The sequence below is a fragment of the Aotus nancymaae genome, unplaced genomic scaffold, assembly GCF_030222135.1.
Source record: "Aotus nancymaae isolate 86718 unplaced genomic scaffold, 86718_ANA_hifiasm-v0.15.2.pri h1tg000051l, whole genome shotgun sequence".
Lineage (NCBI taxonomy): Eukaryota > Metazoa > Chordata > Mammalia > Primates > Aotidae > Aotus > Aotus nancymaae.
Window position 1 is genome coordinate 22,191,678 of NW_026988465.1, and position 14,269 is coordinate 22,205,946.

Here is a 14,269-nt window from a genome sequence, read left to right on the forward strand (position 1 = left end):
TCTGCAATGCCTGCAGTTCAGAAACTGCCACAAGCCTCCCTCATGTGCAGGGAGGGCGGGATCTGCCTACCTGAGCTTGGTGTTGATCTGCAGGGCTTTGGCCAGCATCTTTGCTCCCATGTCCCCCATTCCGTTCCCACTAATGTCCACTTTGGTCAGGGAGGTGTTGCTTCCCAGGGCATTGATGATGATGGTGACCTCAGTCTTGAGTTTCGAGTCAGCCAGGGACAAGGACTGCAGAGGCTGTGGAGCAAATGACACACGGCACTCAGCAGTCTCATCAAAGCAGCACCCACTCTCCACGACCCATTTCATGGAGAATGACAGGGACGGACCCACTGCACATGTCTGATTTTAGAAGTGCTACTTAAAAGACACTCACAGATAGAAACCGAAGGTTCTGGCACAAAATGGACCGCTGGAGTAAAAGATGGAGAACTTGTGTTTTAATGCGTAATACCTATCACTTTTCTTTTGAGCAAAGCCAGGGAAAGACATGGAGGCTGACAAATGCCAGCTTTAAGTGGAGGATAGGATGAAATAAATAAAAACATAACAGAAATTTCTCAGCTTTAATATGATCACCCTTTATACCCATTTTATTTTTACATAAGGTGAAATAGCACCTTAAAATACTAATAGAGGATAAATGCAAGATAAAAGCCAGCCAGACTAATAGCTGACAATTACTGAAGAATGACTATGTCTAACCACCATTTAAGCTTTTTATGTGTATTAATTCACTTAATCTTCCCATGACCCATGACTTAGATGCTACTATTACCCCATTTCCCAAACCAACAAACAGAAAAATTAAGGGACTCAACCAAGGTTACACTGTTAACAAGCACCTGAACTAGGATTCTAATTCAGAGGTACTGGTTCCAGATTTCATGCTTCTAAATCTATACCACATCTCCCAATTAGCTTATCCCAGATCTTCTTGATCACTCTTTTAGTTTTAGTTTTTTTTGTTGTTGTTTTTTTTGAGATAGGGTCTCACTTTGTGTAGAATGCACAGACTAAAGGGCAGTGGGGCAATAACCACTCACTGCAGCCTTGACGTCTTAGGCTCAAGCCATCCTCCTACCTCAGCCTCCTAAGTAGCTGGAACTACAAGTGTGCAACACCACATTCAGCTCATTTTAAAATATTTTTTGTGGAGACAGGGTCTCACTATGTTGTCCAGCCTGGTCTTGAGCTCCCAGGCTCAAGCAATCCTCTCACCATGGCTTCCTAAAGTGCTGGAATTACAGGCACGAGTCACCACACCTGGCCTTAAGTTTATCTGTTAAGTATCAATCAGAAAATAATTCCTTTTTTAAGTTAAACCTGTATGGCTTTTGTTGCGGGGGGGAAGACACAAGGTCTTGCTCTGTCACCCAGGCTGGAGTGCAGTGGTGTGATCTTGGCTCAATGCAACCTCCGCCTCCTAGGTTCAAGCAATTCTCTTGCCTCAGCCTCCCGTGTAGCTGGAATTACAGGCATCGGCTACCATTCCCAGCTAGTTTTTGTATCTTTAGTAGAAACCGGGTTTCACCGTATTGGCCAGGCTGGTCTCAAACTCCTGACCTCAAGTGATCATCCAGCTCAGTCTCCCGAAGTGCTGGGATTACAGGCGTGAGCCACCATGCCAGGCCTTGTGTGACCTTTTTATTTGACCATAAGCTGTACAGTGAATCCAAATCAGCCCACTCATTGTCCATTTAAACCAGATACTGAAAGCCACTCAGCCTGCAGGTTTTGTTTGTTCTGCACCGTATCTGACCAAAGAATAATAATAATAAATTAATAGAGCTTCCTATTTACACCAAATTCACTTTCCTAGTTTACGTTGCCTTCCTAGCCCTGTGGGCATTTGAGTCTGCATTCCTTGATTTAAGTCATAACTTACTGAAGTGGGGTAAGAATTCCAGGTAGACCAGGCTGAACCAATGTGGCTCTAAATGTCAGAATTCAGACTTCCCTGGGAGATCTAGTCATCTCCAGGATTGCGTGGAGTGCTCTATATTGTCCTAGCCACACTGAACAAATTATCATATGGTTATGGCATAAGTAGCCCCCATATTACAGGAAGTAGTGATAGAGGTGGCTTCTGGGTTAATCTACGACCAAGTTCCACAAAGGACCGGAGGATTGGAGCTCTCAAAGTGTGCCTGGGTGGTCTAAATGACAGCCCCTACACACAGCCTGGGGTTTATCTGTGTCCACTTAACCACTTAACATTGATTTCCAAAGCAACACCTGTGAGAGGTTCATCTACCAAAGGGCTACAGGAGACAGAACAAGGGTGTTGATAGTTTCAAGACTCAGACATCAACAAGGCATCATTGTGCAAATGGTTGGTACCAAGAGACAGTAAGTGTACTAGTGTCCTTACCGTCCAAATTTACCACGGCTTTCAAACTTAATACATTTATGGTCAAATCAAAAGGTAATGCTGTATTAATCAGAAGCAAATTTATAACAGTTAATGGCCTGGTAAGTGCTAAGGCAATTAAAACCTGGGCCAAAAAAGTCTGCATACATTTAGACCCAAGTGGCTTTAGCATGGTTTCTTCAATTTTCACACAGGTGAGTGGAAACGACAACTAAAAATACTCCAGGCTCAGGAAACTTAATGTTTAAAATAAAAAACAAACACAGTATGCTTTAATAAAAAGATGTAATCACATGTCTCATCATTTCAATAATCTCGATTCAATTACTACGAAAATGATATAGCTTCTTCCTAATACTGGAAAACTGCCAACTCTCCAACCCATCAAACGTCAATTCCAGGACTATATTCAAATTCTAATACACCCCAGTTAATACTTAAAAATAATAGGCAGAGTCATTAATGCGAACAGAACAGCCTGAATTGCATGCATATTTATAAGGTCATCCGTTCTTGATTTATTGTACTTCCGTGTAACATTATTGTTTGAAATCTTACTATTTCTTTTTCATAGCTGAACATGCTTAATCCGAGAATCTGTCTCCTGGCTACAGGCACTCCCAGGAGAAACACATTCTGTTCTACTGGTTACAATATGAGTTCATATGTAACACTTCAGAACAAAACGCCCTGTCATCTTAGCTTCTCTATATGACTCTCTCACGACACTGGGTGTAGCAGCCTGAAAACCACTGTCTATAGCTAAAGGTGACACTGGAACCCACCGGCTTCTAGGTTTTTCAACTGAACAGAATGTACAATACTGGGTGAATAAGGTATTCCATAGGCTAGTCAAAGAACAAGCTCTGTAAACACAAGGTCAGAATGTAAAAAGCAAAGAGATTACCTTTTCATGTGTAAAACTCATAAATAAATTTAAAAAATGATCCCAATTGTACGACGTATTGGTAAAATTTTTATCATCACAAGACTCATCTCCTAATCATTTCAAATTGTTTTGCATATTACCATTTAAAAGTAGAAAAAATAGAAGGTAATTGCTTTCTGAAAAAGCCATCTATTTTTCAATGGCAAGAACATAAAAAGCTTTTCATTGTATATCATTACAAGAGACACCCTATTCAAATCTGTAAGTTGACAGAATTCGTATTCACATAGCAAACTTTATCATCTGCAAATACGGTTTTAGGTATATTTTAACCATCATCTTTAGGTAACAGACTTCCAGAATTATAGATACAGTTTGAAGAAACTCACATAATAAGCAAAATATAAAATTTATATACTTTTCATGAAAATAAACGTTTTCCTAAAATATGTGTTAAGAAACAAACATTTTGGGGTGAATAGTAAGTATAATTCTGTAATATTAGTTTCCCTAATCTGTTAAAACTGGGCCAATACTGGAAAATCAGAAACTCAAACAAGGCAGAGTGATGTAAAGTCAAATTAATATGTAAAGCAAACAGCATAAACTCTGAGAAGTCTAAATTACATTCTAATTATACCCCTAATTTCAATAACCCAGCATAAGAGCAACAGAATGTGGGGTTTATTAGCAAATGAGGGTAAGGAGAAGTGCTGAATTCATTAAATAATAATGAGATTCATTTTCTAGCCCACAGGTTGAAAATTACATTCACAATGAAGAGAAAAGAGAACAGAATTTTCTCCTGCCCATCAGCTCAGAGTCACGCCAAAGAGTGGAGGCAAGGGGAGGTGAGGAAAAGCCCAGTGTCCATCCCTCCTGGCCTCTTAGCTTTCACAGAAAAGTCAGCTTACAGCTGTAATCGAATTTGCTATTCCCTGGTATAAATTGAGAAGAGAAAATGGTACTTTTTCAAAATGTGACATACTCCACGTGATTCATATAAAAATCACCCTCATGACCTACAAAAGCAGCTATTACAAAACATGAATAATGTGACTCTTCATAGTAGGAATACAAATTGAGGTGAGTTTTAGGAACTGGAAAAGCTGAGTCTGGTGACCAAAGAGGACTTTGAGAAGAAAGGGATGAAATTTTAAGAGCATCAGTAAGTATAAGGTGTAACACACCCGCTCTAAATTAAATGCATTCACAGTACAGTGCTTCTTACTTTGTCCGTAAAATAACTTTTTTTGCACCTAATGCATTTTAAAGGGCAGCAAAATAAGATACTACTTGAAATTAAACTTCTTTACCCTGAACTAAATCTTGGTCAGAAGCCACTAAAGGGGATTAAAAATACAGAGTGCTATTAGACTTCAAGAAGCAACTGAAGATGGAAGAAAATTTCCTTGTCTCCTATAATTCTGCATAATTATTAGATGAAATTCAAATTAGCAATAGGATATTTCTCAGCATTATATAAGGTCATAAAGTCAACTAGATTATAAAAATTCATGCCTAAGATTAGTTTATTAGCTGAAGTTAGGAAGTAGCAAGGCCAATTAGAAGACAGGCTGAGAAGTCAACTTATACTTCTTTTTACCTATTAGTTACAATCTTCCTTTAATTGTCAGTGAGTTAAAGAAGTAAAAAAGTGAGTTTTTGAATACCTCCCGTAACTTTACTAAAGTATATTTATTCTATTTTTTAAAATATAATAGAAAACATACACATTGATAAAACTATCTGAAAGCACTTCAGCACTAATCCAGTAGAAATAATCAGTAAGAATGGCAACAAACACAAGATTTTAGTCCAAAATGTTTAACATAATACTCACTGATTCTTCATCTTGAATCATCTGTACTAAGTTGTCCAATACAGGTGTCAGATTTCTAAAGAGATTTTAAAGATGTGGACAGTGGAATCAAATCAAAAGCTTTCAGGAGGCTGGTTATTTTCATCATTGTCATATAAAAAAATTCAAAACTCTTACTTGGATTTCATATTATTAAAATTTTTGCCTAACGCCAGGTGTTGTATTGATCTGTTTTTACTGAGCCAGACTATTAAGGTAGAGAGGTCAGATTCTAAACCTGGAAAGAATCAGAGTAAGTAGAGAATCAAAACACATGTGTATAAATTAATTCTCAGCTGGAACACAATTAAGCAAAGGTGACATGTAGTTTGATGACTTCCTTTACCTTCCTGAGGGCCCTGGGATTCTAATCTTTTATTTTCAAAGGCACTCTTTGCTCTCTTTTCATGTCCTATTATTTCACAGGGATAAACTCATTCTCTACAAAGACTTATCTAAATCTCTTAATACAATCAGGGGCTAAGCCAAGTCAGCAGGAAATGGGAATGAATAACGGCCGTAAGTTTCATCTCTCTGTGAAAGAAGATTCCAACAAACTGTTCACTGGGGGGTAAGTGGAGTTAAAGTTGTCTATGCAAATTTCACAGGTTCATACTAACATGATACTACAATCAGCAGAAAGGAAGCTCATGAAATAAACTTCTGAATATAAACAAGAGTACAATTTTATTATTATCAGCAAGGATGCACAAAGTTGGGCTCAGAACTTTGTCATCTACTGGTGATATTTTTATAAGTGAGTTGTTTTATGGCACAGGCTTTGCATAGTTACCCATGGAATCAACTTAGTAAGACTGTGGCACAGATTTATTTTATAAATAAATCCTATTGTTAAATTTAAAAGCCCTATTAGTCAAGAAATAGAATAATATTTTTATTAAGGTATTGTCTGGATTTGGGTAGATTATTTACCCCTTATTAACTTGCTTCAAAAAATATTTCATTTTCATTTCTTTTCTGATACCTGACTTACCATTGTCGGAGATGTCTAAGCTGGTGATGTTGTGTATTTCAGCAATGCAACCTTCTAATACTTGAGCACCTCCTGATCTCAGCTAGAGAAACACAAACCAAACACAAAGTAAAGTCTTCACTCTACTGGAGGTGTAATAAAAAAATAAAAATAGGAAAGATAGTCAGTCTTAAAATAAGCTTAGTACCACAGAGAAAGTGAAAGCTTATCAACTCCAAAGAAGCTATTATATCAAAGGGAAAACAGCCTATCACTAGCCATTGCTGCGGTTTCCTACACCATGTGATCCAACGTTAAATCCTAAAACCATTAGGAAAAAACATGGAGAAACAAGATGACCACCACCCGGGCTACTACTAGCAAAGCAATACATACCAACCCAGAAGAACTTCTTCATTTCTGACTTTTGGAAATCTAATAAATTCCTTTACACATGAGAGTTACTGTTTTATTTGACTGTTACTGATCCCAAGATAGAAAAACTCTCCACCACACCAAAGGAGACAATGAAGACTTACTTTGATTGTCAAACATTTCAGGAAGGACCTATCCCTACCTGTTCTACAGAAATGAGTGTGCGTTCTCACTAATAAGGCAGATATTAGCTAACTAAAGATGATTGCAAAATCAGTTGTACAAAACCTTCGAGCCACGGAGGGAAAAAAATGTTGAATTAATAGAAAATATTATTATGATTCTTTTAGAGCAAAACTAAGTGCAAATGATTATTCTCACCTCATTTGCTATTTTACTTAAAAGAGAAAGATAACCTGAAAAACCCAATACAGTACTTTTCATCTTTTCCTATGAAACCAAAGCATATTTTATAGCAGTCATAATATCTCTGTATTTTCCATTCAGCAAATATCTGTTGAACTCTTACTCTGTGTAAGGGGTTGTGAAGGATGCAAAATTTCCTCAGCTGTGGCCCATATGCTCAGTAAACTTACTATCTAATGAGGAAAAAAAAACTACCATTTATTGGAAACCTACTATGAACCAAGGAACATGGCAAAACCTTTCCTCATGTAGGAAAATAAGAATTTTGACAATAAACTTATAATATGAGGTGCTATTTTCCACCTGTCTAAGTTTTGGTGTAAGAATTAGAGGAACCTTCATTTCCCTATTTTGGATGCAGTATTTTGCTGGTTCCTTGGATAAAAGCTTGCCAAATTCTCTGGCTTCTTGCGTGGTAAGTGGAGTTCTGCACAGATCTTTGAGACTGCTCTTTATTTGGGAGAATCTCAGTTGGTATGTTTACATTCAGTCATTTCTACTTTTTTGAGACAGAGTTTCACTGTGTTGCTCAGGCTGGTCTTGAACTCCTAGGTTCAAACAATCCTCCCACCTCAGCCTCCCAAGTAGCTGGAATTACAGGCACGTGCCACCACACTTGGCCATTTCTACTTTATACAGTGACAGATTACTCTAAGGTGAGCTCTGAAGTAGAGTATTACAGAGAGGCAGACCTCTCCAAGAGACTGGTCTACATACTTCAGGAAAAACAGTACCAACCCCACAGCTGAAGGGCTTCTAACCTGTGTGTGAAGCTACTTCAGGAATGTGTGCCGGGCCCATTTCACTACCCCTGCTTGTTTCCTCAGGAGCTCTCCAGCTTACCTAAACACCCTACACAGCCTGTCTCATGATGCCACCTCTATGTCTTCCCCAGCACCTTGTTACTCAAAATTAGTAAGTACAGAAATTGAGTATAAACATTTTTAGAAACCTCAGTAGTAAAAATTTTAGGTCTGTTGCATCTAATCATAAAAATTGGGGGCTTGCATGTATCTCCCTAAATCTTTCTTGTATTTTATTCTTACTATGTTTTATAAATGTATTGGTTTATGATAGGTTGGAATTTTTAAAAACAAACCAAAAAATAGTTTATTTGCTACAGACAGTTTTGAAAAGCACAGCTCCAGGTCATAGCTTGTTTATATCTGAATAAGTTAATGTATACATATACTAAGAACTCACTTAAGCAAACACTTCTCAAAAAAAATTTGATTTTTAGAGCATGAAAAAAGCATGCTTTTCAGAAGATAAACATAAATGCATAAGTCTTTACAATTTCTTATTTGCTGATATTGATTTACTTGCTGAGAATTTTTTTTTTTTTTTTTTTTGAGACAGAGTATCGCTCCTGTCGCCCAAGCTGGAGTACAATGGCATGATCTTGGGTCACTGCAACCTCCACCTCCCGGGTTCCAGTGATTCTCCTGCCTCAGCCTCCTGAGTAGCTGTGATTACAGGCATGCGCCACCATGCCCGCCTAATTTTTGTATTTTTAGTAGAGACAGCATTTCTCCATGTTGGCCAAGCTGGTCTCGAACTCCCAACCTCAGGTGATCCACCCACCTAGGCCTCCCAAAGTGTTGCGATTACAGGTGTGAGCCACCACGCCCGGCTGAGTAAATTTCCATGTTGTATCATTGTAACATAAAAATATTCCATTTATAGAAATAGAAAATAGGCCGGGCGCGGTGGCTCAAGCCTGTAATTCCAGCACTTTGGGAGGCCGAGGCGGGTGGATCACGAGGTCAAGAGATCGAGACCATCCTGGTCAACATGGTGAAACCCCGTCTCTACTAATACAAAAAATTAGCTGGGCACGGTGGCGCGTGCCTGTAATCCCAGCTACTCAGGAGGCTGAGGCAGGAGAATTGCCTGAACCCAGGAGGCAGAGGTTGCGGTGAGCCGAGATCGCGCCATTGCACTCCAGCCTGGGTATCAAGAGCGAAAACTCCGTCTCAAAAAAAAAAAAAAAAAAAGAAAATATAGGTAACATTTAAGTATTTAATTAGATTTTACATACTCCTTACTGGTAATATTTGTAGTATATACACATAAAACATACTTTTTAATGCTTAAAAAATAATCAAATGTATCAATATATTCTAATTAATTCATAAAGTACTTACACAATGGCCAAGCTAATGAAAGCCCAAGGAGAAAAAACAAAAAAATGTTATCAGCAGTAAGCACAGCAAGAATAAAGCAGCAGCTAAGGTCTCTATCAGTACTCAATATAAAAAAGCAAAGAGCCAGAAAAAAATACTTCTAAAATTTGCTCCCAAAACAAAAATTTAGATAAGAAAATAACTGAGCTTTAGTTACCAAGAAGATTCAGTTGAAGTCACAGGTTATTAAATGTCTAAAATTCCCCCAAAGCTAAAGCTTTCCTAAAACAGTAAAAGCTTTTTCATTACTGTAAATGAAAATCCTTTTAAATGAATTTGCATAATTAGAGGCTGTCTGCATGTGTGCATGTAAAACTGGTTTTTAAATTACCCTTATTTGGATCCCACACACTAGCATTATTTAAAAGAAAGCAAGATCAAAGAAGTAAATGTGAATAAAATGTTGAATACTTTTTGAACTGTTAAAAATAAAATCACATTTCTTTCAAGGGATTAGTATCCTCTCAATGAAGGTGGAACATTTCTGATCTTACTCATAATTCTAGGCAAAAAGTTATATCTAACACTCAAATATTCATAATGGGGATAAGGACAGGAAGGAAAATTAAAATCAAGAAGAAACTTCTGATAATCTACTTTCCTTCCTTTATATCATTTTTCATTTAAAAAGATATGGCAAAAATATAAAATGACCCCCAAATTATCTACTATTCTTTCATAGGGGTTCCAATAGTAATTTTTTTAAATTAATTTTTATCCTGGGAAATTTTCATAGATAAAACTGAATAGTGTAGGTTTCTCCAAGGACAGAAGAAATCACTGGACAACATCCAGTTCATAATGTCCACATTCTAGCAGGATTTGATGCCAAGTAACAATCTAGTACCTAAGAAGGATGTATATAAACACACTCGTTTTCTTTCTTTTTGTTTTTTTGTTTGAGACAGAGTCTCACTGTCTCCCAGGCTGGAGTGCCATAGCGTGATCTCGACTCGCTGCAATCTCTACCTTCCAGGTTCAAGCGATTCTCCTGCCTCAGCCTTTCAAGTAGCTGGGATTACAGGTGTGCACCACCATGCCTGCCTGCTTTTTGTATTTTTAGTAGAGACGGGTCTTGCTATGTTAGCCAGGCTGGTCCTGAACTCCTGATCTCAAGTGGTCTGCCTGTCTTGGCCTCCCAAAGTGCTGGGATGACAGGCATGAGCCACTGTGCCCAGGCAAACACAGTCATTTTCAAAGTGGAAATAGGTGCCGATATTCATTGCTTTCATACATGCATCCTGTCATGTGAAACATTGGCAATTCTGCATTCCATACCCGGCCTGACAGGGAAGTGGTAGGTGAGGAGGACTACAATGATGCTCGCCTCAAGGTTGGTTGAATGAATATCAAACGGAATAAAACTGCCTCAAAAGTTTCTATTTCATTGCTGCAAAACTCATTACAAATGTCTGTATTTGGTGCTCTTTTTTCTATTCATCATCAATTGCAATAAACTGTAGGAGCATCTTCAGAAAAGTTTTCACTTAAAGAAATTAATTCCCACAGCCAAGCCTGCAGCAAAGGCCACAGCTATAATTAATTAGCCTTTGCATCATCTCTGAAGTATTAGAGATTTTTGTCTCTCACTTGGAAGGAGACTAAGTTTGAAGAATTTAGTCCCAGCATTTACCAATTCTTCCCTTAATGTATAACTATGAAGTTCTAAGATTTTAAAAAACAGACAAGAATGCATATGGCAGCTCACACCTGTAATCCCAGCACTTTGGGAGACCAAGGTAGGCAGAGATTACTTGAGATCAGGAGTTCAAGACCAACATGCTGAAACCCCATCTCTGCTAATAATAAAAAAAATTAGCTGGACCCAGTGGCATATGCCTGTCATCCCAGCTACTCAGGAAGCTGAAGCAGGAGAATAGCTGAACCTGGGAGATGCAGGTTGCAGTGAGCCAAGATTGTACCACTGCACTCCAACCTGGGTGACAGAACAAGACCTCATCTCAAGAAAAAAAGAAAAAAAGCATGTGTAGATCCATTGCCTCCTTTCAGATACACGGATACATGGGAAGAATACTCATGAATGCCAACATCGCAACTGCCATATAAATGGTTCTGAAGCTCTTTGGAACTAACCTACAGGGCATTTCTCTGAACATCTGTACTGATATTAAATCCTTACCCTGTGAGAATGAATAAGGATCAGCCACAGGCTATTCTGAAGCTAATCTGGCCGTGAAGTATAATACGGTCTTGTGTCACAAAATCAGGTTTCAAGAAGAATTTGTCTTACCAATAAGCGGAGGAGAGTAATTCTTCTTGAAAGAGGTAAAACAGCTTTGAAGGCAATTCCCAAAAATGTTTTGGTAAAGATTGAATATTTATAAAGCTTCTAAAAATAAACATTTTCAGAAGGGTAATAGTGACCTATGCTGTCAATTCTGACATTCCAAATAAAGTTCTTCCATCGCAAACCTTCTACTCCCCAGATGATGGCTCACGTATGCTGGGCTGGCATAGTCATGTTGTACTAGACACTAGCCCTGAAAACTATTCTCTCCATTCAGTAGATGAGCAACAAAGGCTGAAAGAAGGTGAGTCACCTAATGAGCCAAGTGACTGAGCCAGGTTTCAAAGGGGGCCTTTTGATTCCAAAGTCCTCACCCTTGGCCCACTCTTCTGCCTCCCATAACTACTCTGAGTCATTTTCACATACAAAAGAGACTCCTTTTCAGTACTAAAAGACCAAGGGAAAGAGAGAGAGGTGATGATATAATTAATGCAAAATGCCTTAAGAAACACAGAAGTTTCTTCCTATAAGTACAGAAGTTATCTGTAAATGTAAGGTTAATTTCAGTGCTTATTACCTTAGCTATCACAGATTCAAAAGAATATAGACCAATGTTTTAGATTTAATTTTCTGAATAACGATGATGTTTGTATTGTAGGAAAGCAACTCCAGAAGTTCTAAATACCTACTGGGAACTTTTATTTAATAGTATGAAGTATAAATCTCCTCTCTCATTCAAATTAACGAGTGTGAAATGCCTATTTCAGGGGAATAAAGAATACCCTAAGAACTACAAGGCAACTCATTAGGAGAGGTGAGAATGAACAGTAAAGAAACCAGCATATAGCAAAATCAAAAATAATTTCCTTAAGTTATCCTAAGCTCCCTATTCAGACACTTTCACTTTCTACTTTAAGGCTATTTTCCTCTCTCCTTCCAATAATCTCAACCACCATCTTTTACCTTCATTTATCCTCTACAACACTCATACGAACCTGATTTTTAAATTAATCACTGGATTTCAACACTCATATTAACCTGATTTTTAAATTAATCACTGGATTTATTCTCCCTACTAGGAGAAGAAATAACTGTGGATCAAAAATTCTATACAGTAGATGTTTTATGTTAAAGTAAATCACCTATATATAAATATCAGAAGACTTCAAGGTATCTCACAATAGTTCCTGTTTCCCTGGCTGGGGTGGACTTGTGTGAGGGGCACCCACAGGAAGCTCTGAGCTCTTACAGAGCCCACATCAGAAACTGTGGGACGACACCTGCCAGCACGACTCTCAACACCTGCCAGCAGGATGCTGTGGACCTTGACTTGTCCCGGGTCTCCCAGCCCCTCATCCTGAGTAAGTCATCCTCAGAAAAGTAACCTCCCAAGATGACAATGGTATCCAGGAGAAATTTCATTTCTCACCACCTTTTGGATTTTAAGACTAGATTTATCTGATCATCGGGGAAAGTTAAGGGCTGAAGGTGCTATGATTTTGATGGTATAGCTAAGAGGGGAGAGGGTTTGTAGCTAAACAGAGAACAGGTAGAAAGAAAATATACATATCCATGATTTTAAACTTCCATGATAGTAAGAGCTTCTTTCTGAGGGGATTACATAAACTGTGCAATATCAAATACAGATGATTAAAGACTCAAACAGTTCACACTCAAAGTGTCAAGCATTCTAGCATGAATTATATTTGAAACCCAAACACTTTTGGGGGGAGATTTAGCATATCATGAAGAGAAGCAAACTGAAATCTACTTAAATGTGGACATCTAGGCCTAAGGAACAAAATATGATAAAACACTATAACATAGTTTAGAAAAATAATTTTGTATGTTACCAACTTTCATGAGCAGCAACATAACATGTGACTTTATAAATGTGGTCACCAGTACTGTGATTCAAGTTATAAGGCGGTGGGGGAAAATGGTACTACAATATTTTTAAGACTTCTCCATGTTGGCAGCATTAATTTATCATATAATGCATAAGTGAAAGTCCAAAATGAAGTCGAAATTGTCGTAATATTGTTCAATCCTATCATCAATGATGATGCATCGATTAAGCATTTGACCTGAATTCCTGCCTTCATTAAAAAGAAGATTATAAAAGATAAAGTCTACTAGTAATTAGTTTGAACTTTATGAAACTGCCAACTGTCTATAATTTTTGACAGGCAAAATATCAGTTTTATATGGTTCATCTACTATAACTATCTGAAAGTCATTCCCAATAGATCACAAAGGCTAGTTTAAGGAACAAGGTTTATAGCAGTCTTTGGACACATGGCCCCTATCAATTTATTTGAGAAGAAAATGCCCAGCCATACTTAGTTGTCTAATCAATATTACTATTAGCAACAGAGAATCAGGACAGAGGATTTTCATTGTGGATCTGCCACTGGCGAGTTAGATTATTTCCACTTCTTTAGACCTCAGTTTACCTATAATTAAGGAACCAGATGATCACGTATGCCCATTCAGCTTCATCACAGAACTGAATAAAAGATGCTAGACTGCTGGCAGTCATGATTTAATCAGGATGGTAAAACCATATTAGAAGTTACTGCTAATTTAGTAGCTTGACTGACAGAGCAGTCAAGTTGACACTTTTTTTTTTAACATAATAACCTATTCCACACCTTCATCTCTCGCTCCTCCCTCAATTAAAAATAAAATTATCACTGGCATGCCCCTCAGTAAAGTGCTGGTAAACAAATAATTAATTCATATTACTAGATTTGGTTTCTACTTTATAGTCTGTTTTTATAAATGAAAAATCATTAATTTGCATATGAAAATTCCACAATGCAGCTGGGTGTGGTGGCACATGCCTGTAGTCCCAGCTACTGGGGAGAGACTGAGGCAGGAGAATCGCTTGAACCCGGGAGGCAGAGGTTGCAGTGAGCCAAGATTGCA

At 37.9% G+C, this 14,269-nt stretch overlaps 1 protein-coding gene across 9 annotated transcripts in view; it reads right to left on the minus strand.

The window, feature by feature from the left end:
- CARMIL1 (capping protein regulator and myosin 1 linker 1) overlaps positions 1-14,269 on the minus strand; it is a 342,171-nt gene that overhangs the window by 102,975 nt on the left and 224,927 nt on the right. For all 9 annotated transcript variants that reach the window (XM_064363059.1, XM_064363058.1, XM_064363055.1 and 6 more), the window contains exons 18-21: positions 6,125-6,206; positions 5,269-5,368; positions 5,113-5,167; positions 71-243 (exon numbers count right to left, since the gene is read on the minus strand). In XM_064363059.1, the coding sequence (XP_064219129.1) occupies positions 71-243; positions 5,113-5,167; positions 5,269-5,368; positions 6,125-6,206 (410 nt within the window). The remainder of the gene's footprint in view (positions 1-70; positions 244-5,112; positions 5,168-5,268; positions 5,369-6,124; positions 6,207-14,269) is intronic.